Below are 16219 nucleotides of genomic sequence, written 5' to 3'. Positions count from 1 at the left end.
AGGGAGGAGAGAGGGAGAGAGAGAGGACGGGGGAGAGGGCAAAACAGACTCCCCAAATGGAGCAAAGAAAGTCTTTCAGCAGATAATGGAATGAGCATTCAGAGAAAAGAGTGGGAGAGAATCATTCTGTCTTTCGTTTCCTGGCTCCAGACCTTCCTGAGCTGCAACTCTTTCCTGCCTGGATCCCATCCCCCTTCCTTGGCTCCAAGTTGGGTTTGTGACCACAACATCAACACATGGTCTCCACTGGACCTTATGCTTCTCAATGCCTTCCTTCATCCTTTCTGACCTTTCCTTGCTGCCTCACATGCTCCACAGAACTTTTCTTCCAGTGCACTATAGTTCCCTGGATGATCCAAGACGTAGAACATTCTTTCTTTTTCTTTAACCATCCATCCCCAGCAAAATGTTCATTTTATCCCAAAGACACGATCCTATTGCATCATACCCACCCATTAAAGCAGATGTTTAATCAGGGGTCATAGTTTTTACTGCCAGGTATGTTTCCATTTTCTGCACATTGGCACTTCTACTCTTCTTTTTATTATTTTTAAAGATTTTATTTATTTATTTTGAGAGAGAGAGCACATGATCGGGGTGGGGGGAGGGGCAGAGGGAAAGGGAGAAGCAGACTCCCTGCTGAGCAGGGAGTCCAACTTGGGGGGTGGGGTGGAGGGGCTCCATCCCAGGACCCCAGAATCATGACCTGAGCCAAAGGCAGACACTTAACTGACTGAGCCACCCAGGCTCCCCTCTATTCTTCTTTCTATGTGGAAAATTCTGATAGAGACTTTCCCATCATTAAGTGATGTTTCTGACCCAAATGGCGTTGTGCTGCTGTGTCACAGACCCCAATATATACAGCAAGAGAAACTGTGCACCTACAGGATCTTTTCCTACCCTCATGTAATCAATTTATTGGGCATTTTATTGTGACCCATGTAGGTTTCTCATGAGTAGATTCTAATCCCCAAATAGTCCCTCAAGTTGCAGGGGCAATAGTGGAGGCGTCAAATGCTACTGAAAGAGTTGGAAGTAGCTGAGGGTATTTGGGCAAATGAGAACAGAATGACAAGAAGGGAAAAGAGGGCCTTTCCGGGATACTCCCCCCTAGAGGCCAATGCCAAGTAGAGCTAAGTGTCTGCTAAATTGCTCCTACCTGCTAGAGGGCTGTTTTCATTGACTTCAGCTGATTCTTGGGCAATGACAGAATATTCTAGAAAGAGAAAGGGGCCTTCTAGTGCTCAATCTCCACTCTCTCAACCACTTACCTCAACTAATTTCCTTATGTGCTTGTTGATGACTGTGGGGTCTGGCTTCGGCATCACTCCTGAAGCCCACTCCAGGGGCACCACGGGCTTGGTGGGCGTCGTAGGGGAGGTAGGCTGCTGACAGAGAAAAGACATTTTTCAACTTTATCTGAGACCTTGAGCAATTAGGGGACACTAAGAAAGACATATACATTCTATATATTAATAGTACTAGTAAAAACTTACATATACGTAGCACTTAAATGTTCTGAAAACAAACATCTTTTGCCAATGGAATCTAATCTGTGACTAAATACACCTGTGGATAGTGCATTTTGTTTAGCAGTAGCCTAGATTCCATTATTTTAAATGGAAAAAAAGATATTGCTCTCCCAGCCCACCCAAAAATTCTATCCAAGTTCCTCAAATATGACTAAAACATCCTTAAACCTATATAATACTCCATACAGATTTTTGTATAATATAAAATATATAAAACACCAGTTGTCTAAGTCTTTAATACTTGGTGTTGGTGAAAAATTAGATGTGTGCAGTAAATGGGCCCACAAGAATCGTCAAGTTTATGTCCTCAAGCTGCCACCTCTCTCATTATCCTTAATCCCGGGCGCCTGGGTGGCTCGGTCGTTAAGCGTCTGCCTTTGGCTCAGGTCATGATCCCGGGGCCCTGGGATCGAGCCCTGTGGGAAGCCTGCTTCTCCCTCTGCCATTCCCCCTGCTTGTGTTCCCTCTCTCACTGTCTCTCTCTCTGTCAAATAAATAAATAAAATTAAAAAAAAAAAATCCTTAATCCCTTCTGTTTGGCTAATTAGGTCTTTCTAGCCTCTTCAGTGAATTTGCTTTCTCTATATGTTTTTCCATGTTCTTGCAAGACATTTTCACTAAATAATGTGGAGAAGACGGTGATGATAACACACAACATATTCACACAACACAAGGGAAAAACACAATCCTATCAGTAGACCAGCCAAGAGTGCTGTGCACTTTATTCCTCTCCCTGGGACCCTCAAATAATATAAATATCTTTGCTGGTACATGCATGCAAACTTGTATTGGCAGGTTTTATTTGATACTGAATTGGGGATAAACATGTTTGCAAGAGGAATTGAGGAGTAACTGTACTGGATTTAAGCCCCTCACAATGTTGTGAGGTGGGTGAGACAGCAGGACCAAAAACTACCTGCTGTCTGGATATGATCACCAAAACTTAGACTCACTCACACACACATCATACACATCACGGCTCTTTCTATCAAGCTTTTCATTTTGTTCATCTGATGAAGGATAAACCCATGGTTCCCAAACTATATAACAAGGTGCCCCATCCGTAATACAGCAGTGGACCCATAGGGGTACCAAAAGATATTTCAAACTTCCAAGGGAAATACAGCAGTACTCCATATTTGTCAGACACCACGTGAACTACCAGCTTGAAATAGTTCACAGTTCCCCCATTAGGTCCTGCTACATTTCTTTCAATGCTATCATCTCTTTCCAAAGCAAAAAATCAATGTGGAACAAGAAAAAAGGTGGCAGTATTCAGTCTGATTCCAAGACATAAATTGTTCCATGCCCAATAGGCACACACATCCATTAGTAAGTAATTGTGGTTATTTAAGAATGAAATTAAAATATTATTTTTATTTCGACATGTATTATTTTTTCAAGTGGGTTCTACATCGTTAGAACATTAATACATATTGTTTGGACCTAACTATCCTAAAAATGGAATTGTGAGGTATTTCTTTTGACCTAGAGGTAGTCTGAAAAAACTGAGACACAAAGTAAAACACAAAGAATTAGTGAGACACGAAGTGTACGCTGTGCAGAGCAAAGGTTCACAGTGGGATTATGTGAGGTCCACCAGCACCAACCGTAAGCACACTGAGTTACAGGCTCTCAGTACTATCATCCTGATAATACTTGTTCTCTAGCGTCAGCATATGTCAAACCAGAGCACAAAACAGGATGACAGATGGAAAGGGATTGGGGAACTGCATTTTCATAGATTCAGAGGATTTTAGCCGTTGGAAGGCGCTTTGAAAGCTTCTGCTTTTATAAAAGATAAAAAAGACTACATTGGATGGAAATGTCTCCAACAATTGGCAAAAATTTATCCTGAAAATAAACTTAAACAAATCTAAAGAGCACCACTCAGGCAAGTGTGCTAACATGGTCATTCCTACCGTGTTCCTGATACAAGGGGTGGCGGGAAAATGAAGGGCAGCGTCCCAGGGTAGAAAAAGCACAGGCGTTGAAGACAGGCCTGACCCACCTCTCAGTTCTCCCACATACTGGCTGTGTGCTCCGTGAGACGCCTGTCCTCACCAGACTCCATTTCCTTAAGAGTTAATGAGATAATGATGCCCCACCAGGTGCCCAACAACCAACCGGTAGCAATTAAGGTGCTCGGTTACAGGAAGAGGGAGGTGCAGGGTGGTGGAAATGCCATGTGCACATGGAACAGCTTGCCACCCTGCAATCAGCTTCTTCACACCAAAGCTAAGGAGTGAGAGAAGAGCTCATGAATTCCTTTTTTTCTAATAACTTCGCTTTTCTCTCCAGCTCTTAGGCATGGTAACTTTGCAGAGTCTAGCCCTCATTCCTCCCTTTGGCCTGTATCTCCCCACATGGGTCTGTTCTTCAGTGTCCCCAGGAGATGGGCCTCTGGGGACTGGTGGGGAGGTGAACACGCTGATGGAAACACCATACTCAAGATCGTAAGAACAGATGCTACCAGGTCAACCGACTCAGTCTCAAGTGCATACTCTCCCAGCACGTCACAGACATTCTGCCTCTTTCGGGCTGATGCTTCAGAATCAGAATAGAGGGTCACACTTAAGGTCCATGTCTCTGGCAACATGCCACAGAATTCAACCGGTAAGGAGGTAAGTCATGAGGTCTTTATCAGAACCCTGATCTCAGGATAGGACTCTAAGAAGCCAACATAGACAGTGTTCCCTTCAACATGCAAACCACATCCTCACTGTAAATTTCAAATTTGCCCAGGTATTTTCTTACTAGCACAAAACATCTAAGATACAGTCCACTCACTGAAACTAATGACCAGTGTACTTTCAGTAATGCAATTTCCTCAATCTCAGCGTAGAATGTTTCTTTCCTAAGAGTCAGCCATTAATTGAGACATGATCCAATGTGATACTGAAATTCTGAGCTGAGTCGATCATTAGCAGGGAAATTTGTGAATTATGATCAGGGTCTTCAAAATTTATTAAGCTTAATTTTATGCTAAATGAGATTTTATATTGAAAAGTCTAAACGCTCTTCAACATTAAGATGAGTTCCTCTTTTGTTGGGAGGATGCCCCATAGGTACACAAGTTCTCAGACAGGGACACAACACATAGAAGATAAACAATAAAACAGAGTAATTGGGAATAACGTTCTTCTTTATTAGCCTCTGATATGAAGAAATAATCCTTAAACTGTCAGGGCTCAGCCGTTCCATGGGCAAAATGGAATAATATAGATTTTTAAAATTCTTCAATCTTCAGATCACAAAGCCTCACTGTAACAGGCACTTACGATAAATGACGAACAACGGTGTTTGGCACTGATCCTTAGAGAAACACCACCTACCGATTTAGAATTTCTAGGCTCCAGCACCAGTGACAGTTTGTAAATATCATCTTCTGTGTGGTAGAGGTCCAGAGAAAGCTACAACAAATTAGAAGGGATAAACGATGATGTTGGATCACATTTACTTATTTATTTACATGGCTGAAATATTTTTCAAACTCGATGTGTTAGCTCAATGTCTAATAATTTGAGAGAATGAAGAGCATTAGAAAGATAATATGTAGAGGTAGAACATGAACTTTTAAAAAGAAACAGGGAAACCTAGTATGGCCATCAGCATCCTATGAGTTACATCAGATGTATTTACATCAATAAAAGGCAACACTCTCAACGAGGTAGGGATTGTTCCGGGGTGGTGTATACAGCAGAGCGAGAGGTTCTGGAGTCCGAAGGGCCTGAGTTCAAGTGCTGAGCCTGCCACTGCTTAGCCCTGTCACCTTGAGCCAGTTATATCTTCTCTGATACTCAGTTTCCACATCTGTAAAGTGGAAATTATCATAAAAGTCCCTACTGAATTGCATTTTGATCAGGATCAAATGGAATACTTCATGTGAAGCGCTACACAGGGGCCCTGGTACACAGTGAAATGTCAAGAAACGTTATTTGGTGTTGCAGCTGTTACTACTGATATTATTATTATGTGTGGGGGTCACCGAAGACAAATGATCAAGACGGAATCACAGAGGAACTTGTGAACTAGGACCTAACTCGGAGGACTTGGGCAAAGAAAGAGGGAAAGATCAGGGCAGGAAGGATACCAACTTAGACCAAGATTGAAGAGTATGGATAAAATCAGTAAAACCTAAAATGCATGGTCCCATTCACTTAAAATAGAAGTCATGAGACTACAAATAAGCCTGGATGAGTCCCACCCCCACTCTTCAATGTTAAGGTACCTGATGAATCACATCATTTCATCAGAAGTGAATGTAACCAGGTGCCCTGTTCTTTCTTTGACCACTTAGGCATGAAACATTTAACATATTTGGTCTAAAAATAAAGACAATGTGTATGGGTGTGGAGTGAGGGAGAAGAGCGAGGAGGAGGAAGTGGGAGAAAACTCAGAGGCAAAGGACATCTTTCAAGGCTTTATCTTTTTGTTCTCATTTTTAAAAAGTTGGTATTAATAGATGTCATTTTTGAATTAATCATTCATCCATTCAGCAAAGATTTATTGATCATCTAATATGTGCTGAGGACCATTCTAGTCACTATTCTAGCTACTAAATACATTTAAATTAAGGATTTCATACATTGGGTCATATATCGCTTTACCTAGACTTTGTCACCTAGAGATTTTTTTCTAAACATAATAAAATTGACTTTATTATAAAATTGCCCCAGCATCATTTCAGATCTTGAAAATCCTGCTCACAAAGAATGGACACTGTATCCACCTTCCCCTAAACAGTCACTCCTACCTCCAGGGGCTCTGCCTTTTTGCAGGAGAGGAACCATCCCCATATCACAAACCAATGCCTCTAAGGGCCAGCCCATTATATAAAAGAACGAAATGGGATGCATGAAAGAACTCTTTTGATAGAAACATTGGTATAACAATGTCTTTTTTGCAAAAAACATCTTTGCAGATGTAATTACCTTGGGGCCCTGCTCTCTGAGCTCAACAACAAAAAAATTTGTGATAAGTGGAATCTGACATGGATCTCTGGGTTAGGGAAGCAATAGGGAGAGTTGTGGTTCCTGGTGAATGGGAGACAACCACTGCTCAGCCAAGGCAAGTTGTCGTCAGCCTGACAAGTGCCATATCTTCTCTTTTGTCAAAAGAAGCCAGAAATCTGGAGTTTTATATGAAATATCTCCATTATTAAATACTGGCAACTAATTAAAAAATTTTATGATTCCATGTGGGCCAAATAAAACCCATCTGCCATGGGCAGTTGCCCGCCATTTTGTAAATTCCACAATGGAAAACTCTACTGGCTCCTAAGCCTCAAGAAAGCAGGCAGCGCATCCGTCTTTTCTGCCTCTGTAATCCCAGCCACAGCTTGCTGCCTTGCATTGTGAACGCTACATAAACAGAAAGAAAATCAAGTAACAATTCCTTGTTATCAGGAGTTATTCTGGACTTTGATGAGCATGTTCCTGTCCTCCTGATTAGGCCTCTAGTGATTGGCACTGGCATCTGCTGGAGAAGGGATGACAAGCGTGCTAGAACATCTGACCAGAAATCCCAATAACCACATACTATGTAGGGGAGATGCTCTTTCAAAAGACACAGAACATCCTTGAGTATTTTCATACATCACATGGACAGATATCGGGTGCTATGATGGAAATATCTTCTCCAAATGTTTGCTCTCTGTTAGCGCTGTTGTGAACCTGGGCAAGTCATTAACCTTCTTGGGTCTCAGTCTCCCAGTCTATAAAATGGGAGGCATAAATAATAGGTCCCTCCTTGGACTGCCGTGAAGATTAAATGAGTTAACGTGTAACCAGCGGGGTTTGTTTAGCGAGCGGGCCATAGAGATGGGCACTGCAGGGTTTGGCTCCCAGTCAAATACGACTGCGTGCATCAACGAATGCAAAGCTGCCCCTGGGTTACTCCTGCCAGCTCTTTGCTTTCCCAGCCACAATCCTACCCAGGTGCCTTCTCTCATCGCCTCTGTGTTTTATGGCCCTGCGTAGAGTAACCTGTTGTACTTCCTATACACCTCTATTTTATAATTATAGGCAGCTTGTCAATGGAATTTCAGGAATGCTTGCTTGTGTCTCACATATTTTGAGTCTGACTGTTTTTGAAAAATGTCCTGAGTCACTGTTACAGTTTGCTGCATTTACATCCAAGCCTATCAGCAAAGATGGTTGTGGATTTACTCTGTACATTCAGACCACATTGCCTTGACTGGAGAATTGTAAAATAAAACACACTTGGTCATCAAACTATTGCCATTCACCATTTTTGCAATTGTTCTTCTTCTTTTTTTCTTTTTGAAACTGTAAAAGTACAGGGGGCTTTCCAGTTATTTGCATATACTCAGAATGGTAAAAGTAACTGATAGATCTAAAAATACTATGAAAAGAATCAGATGATTTCATATACCATGAAGCAAGAAGCATCAGCTTTTAAAACTTCTGGTTCCAGGATTGGGACGGATCACAAGGGAAAATGCCTTCTCTAGATCTTCCCTGAAAAGGGGAACAATCCAAATCCCAACAGTTTAGTGCTGGGGTCCTCCTTCCTTCATGTGCCCAGTGCTATTCAGGGGGTAAGTTTACAATGATAAAAATGGCATCAGAGTCCCTGGCTCATAGATTTGGTTCTATAATTAACTCCTTCTTTAGATACCCATGAAGAGGGATAGAGAGATTATTTAATTATTATAGATGCAAAATAAAATATATGTTAGCAATGTTCCTATATTATGGAGTAAATGTCCATCACTGCGGGGGAGGGAGTGCCCCCACCCCTCCACAGTGGGATTCAGAAGTTCCCCATTTGCAAGCCTTTTGTCCTTTAGAAATCTGTTTCTTCCTTTGTAAAACACAAAGTGGCAGGGGTGAATTTACAGGCTCTGGCCTGCAGAGGCTAGCTCTGAGAGTGTCTGTGAGAACCAAGGAAAAGTACGGGGAAGTGTTGTGAAAAGGCAACCAATTATTACAGAAAGTTCAAACATTGCTATGCAGCTCACAGCACAGAGCAGACATTCAGTAGTTGTGGATTCATTTAAGAGTTCTTATTTTCTATCTTCCAGGGCTCTCGATTGTGAATTGGCTTCCTCGCCTGGGGCCAGGTTTAGAAGCAAACAATCACTTTGGGCAAAAACCTGACCTAGAGTCTTGAGGCAAAAGAATGGTCCCTTCGAATGAACCTGCACTTATGTATGCCTTCACATGCATTTGGGCAGCTTCTGTCAATCAAATGGTTCTAATCCCAACACATATGTGCTTCATGAAATGCCCACTGGGCTCCAGTGAACACCTGATGGGAGTCTCCTCTATCTGCATTGAAGAGATTCATCTGCCTGTGGCCAGGAAGAATGAACGTATATTCCCGTGCCCTGAACCTTCTGCTTGGTTGTGGGGAGGAAGGGGGGATGTTGGCTGTAAATAGAAACTGGCTTGCTGATCGATGCTCATGTGTGGGGCTGTGCTATCCTGAGGAGCCACTGGGCTGGAACCACAGAATCAGACTGACACGAGCTTCCTTATTCTCAAGGTTCCACCAGTCCTTATATTTAGAATCACAGAAATTTAGAGCTGGAAGAGATCTCACAAATGAGCACAAAACCCTTTATGAAAAGTCCAGAGTCAAGTCCAGTTAGCAAGGAGACAAAACTAAGTAACTGCACACATAGAGCTAAAAGCTAGATCTCCCACCTAGGATTCTGGTCACTGCAGTACACTAGATAACATTGCTCTTCCTAATTATGGTGTTTGGTGGCTTCTATATTCTCCTTTAATACGAGAGAGAGAGAGAGAGAGAGAGAGAGACTGAGTTGGCATCCTCTTCCTTTTTTCTTTCCTTCCCAGCAAAAAAAAAAAAAAAAATGCTTAATCTTTATTTCTAGAGTTCAAATTTTCCATTGGCACCCAAAAAATTTCATTCAAAATCCTTTGATACCTTCTAAATATCTGTCATTATGGTGCTTGCTGCATTCATGACTCAAAATCCATTCCCCTCCTCCAACCCTATCTTTTGTGTGGATGAGAAAATGCCTGAGCGTGGGCACCTGCTCTGCGATGCTCCCCTCCACATGGTAAGGACAGCACACAGACCTGGGGAACTCAGGCCGCTCTGCAGACATCACCTGGGCCTGTGGGTTTGCAGTCTGATGGGGGCTGCAACTCTGGTCACTTATTCATGGAAACAGATTTACATGGCAAATGATTAATAAATGCAGGTGCCTGGTTTATTGTGAGGGTTTTTTTTTTTCCCCAATAGAGAATGTCTGTGTGTTTACTGTTTGCATACAAACTCAGCCCCAAGAGATTCATGTTTCTGGGTGTCGGCCACTTCTGCTTTATACTAAGGTGCGGCTTCCATTACTACATACATTTCAGGGGTTCTGTTTTTTGGTAAACAATTATGTGCTCTAGGAATAGTTTGTGAAAAGGTCTAGGAACCAACACTCTTACTCCAGGGTAGCAGTCCTAGGGGATTCAGGCTCTCAGAGCTTCAGAAGTGTTACTGTTTTCATTTTCCATGGCCATTAAAGGAAAATAGTCAACTGAATATTGCAGCCAAGTGTCAGATGCTTCAGTGTTATAAATCCAAACTGGGAAGTTGCTTCTCCATTTGTTAAACAAAGGCGAAAGAATGTGGTTATGCCTCCTCCCCGCAAACAAAGCAGCCGCCAACGGGGAAGGTTTTCTTCTCTACACCTGTTGGGTCTAAAAGCACTAGCACCTGGAGACCAGCCACAAATGACAAAAAAATATGAATGCTAGATGAATGTCTTCTGTCTGACCCACTTCGTTCCGAAATACAGTGTTCAATTCATCTGTTGAGCTCCTCAATATGCCAGGTACCATGAGAGGTGCTGGGGCTATGGGATGTGTAAGTCAGGTAAACAGGAAAAAAAAATCTATTACAAAGTGATACCTCCTATGGTTAAGAAAGTATAAAGGGCAAAAGCCACACATGTAACAGATGTGTTACTGCTCTGGAGAGGAACAGAGAATGCTCCAGAAAGACAGAGGCTTTTGAATGTGAGCTAGTCATAGGGGTGGGTAGGGGAAGGGATTTTCCAAGAAAGGGCAAAGGCCAGGAAGCAGAAGGCCACGGTTCATGGTGGAAAGTCCACCGTTCCTCAAAGGCAAGTGTGATGTGGGATCAGGTGATGACAAAACAGTCTAGATAGACAATGAGTCTGGAAAGGCCTCGAATGCCAGGCGGCTTTGGGGAGGTTGGCCGTGGGGGCAGGGAGATGACAGAGGAGGTCCTGACATGACCCCAGATTCCAGCTACAGTTGCGCAGGGAGGGCAAAGGGAAGCAGACGAGAGGAGGCCATGGAGAGGGAGGTGACGAACTAGACAGGTGTGATGAAGGAGAGGGAGGGGCTGAGAGCGGGAGGGCCTCTCTAAGAGCTCTGGATGTGGAGCTATAGGGGTGCTGATTAGGCTCCTCCAGACAACGGGAAATTTCTTGGCCCCAAGATTATAGTCTCAATTCATGCTGCTTATAGGGCTGGGCTCCTCTCCCCTCACCCACCCCTGCAGATCTCTCCCGGTCTGCTGGCCCTGCACACAACCTGGTGAATGACTGTTCCAGATGTTCCTGCACCCCCCGTGCAGGGAGGCACACAAGGGCCCTCAGCACAAACCCCGGTCCCTTGAACTCACCGTGAGTAGGTTGATCAGATCCATGTTGGGTTCTAAGTGGTGGGAGGCATTCTGCAGGGACACCAGTTCGCTGAGGGTCACGGAGAGCTGGTGCATTTTTACAATGTTCACTTTGTTGTCCTCCGTCCAGTCTGGGAAAATGACATGGACCGCTATCAAGTCTTTCAAGTGCACACCGAGGATGGGGATCTTGAAGCCCTCACAGTCGGCAAAGGCCCTGCGGTAGCAGCAGTAATTACCACTGGAGGAGACCAGCTCTGTCATTTCATGCCAGTTCTGAGAACAGATGGAAAAGCAGAGGTTTCAGTCTTCCTTTCCGCCCACCCCCAGGCCCTGCCCTGTGTGGCTAGGACATTCCTCAGCCACTGAGAGAAGTATCGATTGCACCAACACTGATGCAGGGAAATATTAACCTGGAAAAAGAAAATTAGAAAAATGTACTGGGCCTGGCTACGAGTGGGGCAGCCTGTTCTATTCTCCTGCTGAGCAGAAACCGCCTGCACCTCTTCCTGCCTGCTAGCGCTCTCGGGATGTAAAATAGCTTCAAATAGCCGTATTTTGCAATTCATGGAAATATTACAGTCCACAAATATAAGCATGTATCCTATTAGAATATAGTATGTAGTATATTACAGTGTCCTAGTTGTTCTTTTTTTTAATTTTTTTGTTTTTTTATTTTGCCTTTATTTTATTTTTTTTTAATTTTATTATGTTAATCACCATACATTACATCATTAGTTTTTGATGTAGTGTTCCATGATTCGTTGTTTGCGTACAACACCCAGTGCTCCATGCAATACGTGCCCTCTTTAATACCCATCACCAGGCTAACCCAGCCCCCACCCCCCCAAGAACCCTGTTTGTTTCTCAGAGTCCATAGTGTCTCATGGTTCCGTCTCCCCCTCCGATTTCCCCCCCTTCATTTTTCCCTTCCTATTATCTTCTTCTTTTTTCTTTTTTTTTTAACATAGTGTCCTAGTTTTTCTAAGAAAGTTGCCTTCATGGTATTACTTGAAGGTTAATCTGGGACGGGATGGGGTAGGAAAAGCCACACTGAGGTGTGAGATAGTTTTGGCCTGGGACTCTGCTATTAACTAGAAGCATGACCTTGAGCAAGCAACTTCATTTTGAAGGGCCTCAGTTTCCTTTTCTGTAAGAAAGAGTTCAAATAATTTTCGAAGATACACTGGTGGTTCCAAGCCTCTAAGAGCCCCTACTGAATTCTTACTCTTCACAACATGTAAAATGTGTTTTGCTCTTTACTTGAAATTCAGTACAAAACTAAAGGAAAATAAGACACTTAGATAACGAGCCCCGTTACACTTAGAATGAGTGTTTTAGGTTGGGCAGCTGTGCATCTTGGTTTATATCCTTCTGTTTATTTTTAGTTGCCTAACAGCAACCAGACCTCAATTTCGATGGCGCTATACTTTCTCCAAGCATCCCATGTGACTCAGATGGAGCTGCCTCCATTCCCAGGTCCAAGGATGGGTTCTGATTTACCATCATAATTTTATCCCTTTAGTTTGTGATTGGTTCAGGAACACAGACCTAAGCCAATCAGTACATTATATTCCTCTAGCAACTGTTATTGGCCCAGTGGTGAGCATGTGACTTGAGGTGGGCAAATCTGCCTAAAAAGAAGGTCTTTCGTTCCATGAGGCAGGGCTGAAGAGATTTTTTTCCCTATCTCCAATTTTCATGAGCAAGAGAACATCATTTATGGGACGCCTGGATAGCTCAGTCCCTTAAGTGTCTGCCTTCAGCTCAGGTCATGATCCCGGGGTCCTGGGATCGAGCCCCACATCAGGCTCCTTGCTCAGCAGGGAGCCTGCTTCTCCCTCTGCCTGCTCCTCCCCCTGCTTGTGTTCTTTCTCTCTCTCTCTCTCTGACAAATAAATAAAATCTTAAAGAAAAAAAAGAAAAAAACAAAAACAAAACAAGAGAGCATCATTTTCCTGCTGCTGCAGATGGTCCAATCAGGAAGGAAGCCAGTCTAATGAAACAAACAAAAACCTGATCCTCCAAGGAAGACAGAGCTACTGAGCCAAGAGCTCTGATAAGACCATGCTTGGATCTGGCCCTGCCTCTGGACTTCCAGGTATGTGAGATGGCCCATTCCCTTGCTGTTTCAGCAATTTCCAGATTTTTTTCAACTGATAGCTGAGAAGTATCCTTACTGATACAGCAAACTCCATGCTTATAAGGAACTCTTTTCATAAGGATGAAATGTTCTTTTTCACTCAATAAGGAAAACTGTTATTATTATGGTCTGGAAACAGATATGGCAGAAAAAGCTCAGTTTGGGAAATGATCGTTGTTTTTTAAAAAAATATATTTTTGTTCCTGAAAACTCAGCTATAAATCTGAGGGATTTCTGGACAAGGTCTACATCTCCCTCTTCCTTTGTCTCTTTCACTGTGCCAAACACAGTGCTTTGAAGAGAGCAGGTGTTCAATGACTTCCTTTGAGGAGGGCAGGGTAGGAATGATTTGTCTTATTTGTCTTGCACCCCCTGTGTGTGTCACAGTGCGTATCACATAGCAAGGACCAAATGCAGACTTGTAGAGTACTCACACCTGCAATACGTTAATTGTATTCAAGTCCTTCCTATTGGGACACTTGCCACCACTTCCAGTCTGGTTTTCCAGGCAGTGTGCCTACTCCCTTCCTACTGAATTCTCCATGTGTAACCAATAATTGCCTAAGAAGAACACTTTCCCCCTGTGAGTGACATTTGTTAGAAGCATCCTATCCCTAAACAATTTACAGATGACTTTTTCACTTGGGACTAGGATCTAATCCACTGTACCTTTGTAACTTCTGAAGAAAGATGAGAATGGGTCTCCTTGAGGCGTGAAATGGAGCTATGACTAAGGCCTCCCACCACTGCCATTAGAGTGTTAAAATTTTTGAGCTGGAGGAGCTTCTGCAATACAAAAATGTTAACATCAATACTTCGCAACAATTTTTCAATTATTCTGGTCTTTCTGGATTACAGGTGAATGCATGCACAATTTCAATAACAAGGATCTAAGAAAAACATTATCAATTTAAAATGAAGCACAAATGCAATCCACCAAAAAAACATACTAATCATTTTACAAAAAAAACAGTTATCATAAATGCTTCTAAGTATTGCCGATTAAAAGCAATCTTCTTGCATGATAGCAGTATGAGTTGTTCACTAGATATTATGAATACTTTAATTGTCCTTTATATTGTGAACCCCAAATTTCTTCAACAACTTTTCCCTAGAGTGAAGGACCATCTAGATTCCTTTAAGAACCCTGTCTAAGGGACGCCTTGGTGGCTCAGTCGGTTAAGCATCTGCCTTCGGCTCAGGTCATGATCCCGCGGTCCAGGGATCAAGTTCTGAATTGGACTCCTTGCTCAGCGGGGAGCCTGCTTCTCCCTCTTTCTGCACCTGCCCCCTACTTGTGTTTCCCTCCTACCTCTCTCTGACAAATAAATAAATAAAATCCTAAAAAAAAAAAAAAAGAACCCCCATCTAACTCCCAGACATACATACCTTGGCAACATTGATAAACTTTGTAATGACTTCTGCCCTTTGCTGGGGGGTTGGTTTGCTAAGAACCATCAACTGGACCCACTTAGAGATTCCATTAAATAAAGCAATAGATCTCTCCAAGGTTGGGTTATTCTCCAGGCAGCCATGGATGACATAGCTTTGGTAATCAGTGAACTAGTAAAGGAAGATTCAGAGACTCTGAATTAAAATGGAGTCTTTGCAAAATCAGAAATTAGAATGTTGCATGGAAGATGTGAAATACTGTTTCATAACAACATAATGATTCCTTTCATTTCACATTTATAATGGCATCTTACACATTTGAATATACAGGTACCCTTAATATATTGTTTTGCTGTGTTTCACTCCCCCATACACAGACACACACTTACACATCACAGTGTCAGGGGCGGGGTGGGGAGGGACAAGATTCGAAGTCACATTCCAGTGAGTCCCAAATTTGCTGGATCATAAGATCCACCCGGGGCATTTGTGTTTTAACCTACTGGTTTCTGGGAACACTCGAGACCTAACGGGATCAATCTCTCCAGAGGAAGAATCTAAGAATCTCCATTTTTCAGTCACTACTGGTGATTCCAATGGTCAGGCAAGTTTGATATACAATGGCATACATTAAAGAAAAGGAAATGAATATGAATATAATGATTTCAAGTCAGAATAATTTTGTAAAGTTTTTTCAAGAAAAAAAAAAAGAAACAGTAGTTGAAGTAAGGTAGCTCCTTAGCAAAACAGACACCTTTTCAGGAAGTCAGTATGGATTTCATCAAATACATATGAGCTTTCCATCATAAAAACAGTGCAGGGGGTTCCTTTTCATGGCCTGCTGGTGGAGAACCATGAAGGTCCTCTCCAATAGGATTATTTATTGAAAAGAATCTGTCTTTCAGAAATCCATACTTCTAACTTCATGTTCTTCTTTGTAAGTAATAATATATTTAATTCCCTGGCATCTTGGAAAAGAAGGAGGAAGAATGACTGCCCCAGAGCTTGGTAAGACAAAGGCTGATTATGAGCCATTGCAGAAATATTATCCTAACAAGTGGATAGTGAGTAGGTGGCTAGGAAGAGACATGAGCCCATAGTCAGGAGCAAGAGAAAGGGGGTGGAGAAGAAATGCTATCACGACAGAGTAGGAAAGAAAAGTTTAATTCAGGATCTCCGTTCCTGGGAAAGAAACAACCTAATATGAGATTCTCATCAAAGCCTACAATTCTTATTTTCAACCTACACCCATAATTAAGCATTTATACAAATCCCAACCTAAATAAAGATTTTGTCCCTCAAATGAAGGGCCTAGCAAAACATGGTCACTTGGGAGAAGTCAGTGGAGCTCCATAAACCTTGAATGGTTAAATCTCCACTGAGTATTTAGAAAATCATGCTTTAATCCTATGAAAGGAGACATTGAAAATAGCGACAGATATATAGCTCCTAAGCCATAAAATAAAGACAGGATAATATTTATCTTTGGTTAAAAGGGATTGTTCCTATGAAT

At 42.4% G+C, this 16219-nt stretch overlaps 1 protein-coding gene across 5 annotated transcripts in view; it reads right to left on the bottom strand.

The window, feature by feature from the left end:
• Positions 1–16219, bottom strand: part of RASGRP3 (RAS guanyl releasing protein 3) — a 103525-nt gene that overhangs the window by 17488 nt on the left and 69818 nt on the right. For 3 of the 5 annotated variants that reach the window (XM_078056170.1, XM_036119096.2, XM_078056169.1), the window contains 5 exons: positions 14704–14877; positions 13984–14100; positions 11172–11447; positions 4868–4945; positions 1272–1388 (listed from right to left, as the gene is read on the bottom strand). In XM_078056170.1, coding sequence (XP_077912296.1) covers positions 1272–1388; positions 4868–4945; positions 11172–11447; positions 13984–14100; positions 14704–14877 — 762 coding nt within the window. The remainder of the gene's footprint in view (positions 1–1271; positions 1389–4867; positions 4946–11171; positions 11448–13983; positions 14101–14703; positions 14878–16219) is intronic. The other 2 variants (XM_078056171.1, XM_078056172.1) reach the window with 2 other exon arrangements.

The sequence above is a fragment of the Halichoerus grypus genome, chromosome 10 (assembly GCF_964656455.1).
Source record: "Halichoerus grypus chromosome 10, mHalGry1.hap1.1, whole genome shotgun sequence".
Classification (NCBI taxonomy): Eukaryota; Metazoa; Chordata; class Mammalia; order Carnivora; family Phocidae; genus Halichoerus; species Halichoerus grypus.
Note: the sequence above shows the minus strand (reverse complement) of the source record. Positions and strands in the feature narration are given on the sequence as shown.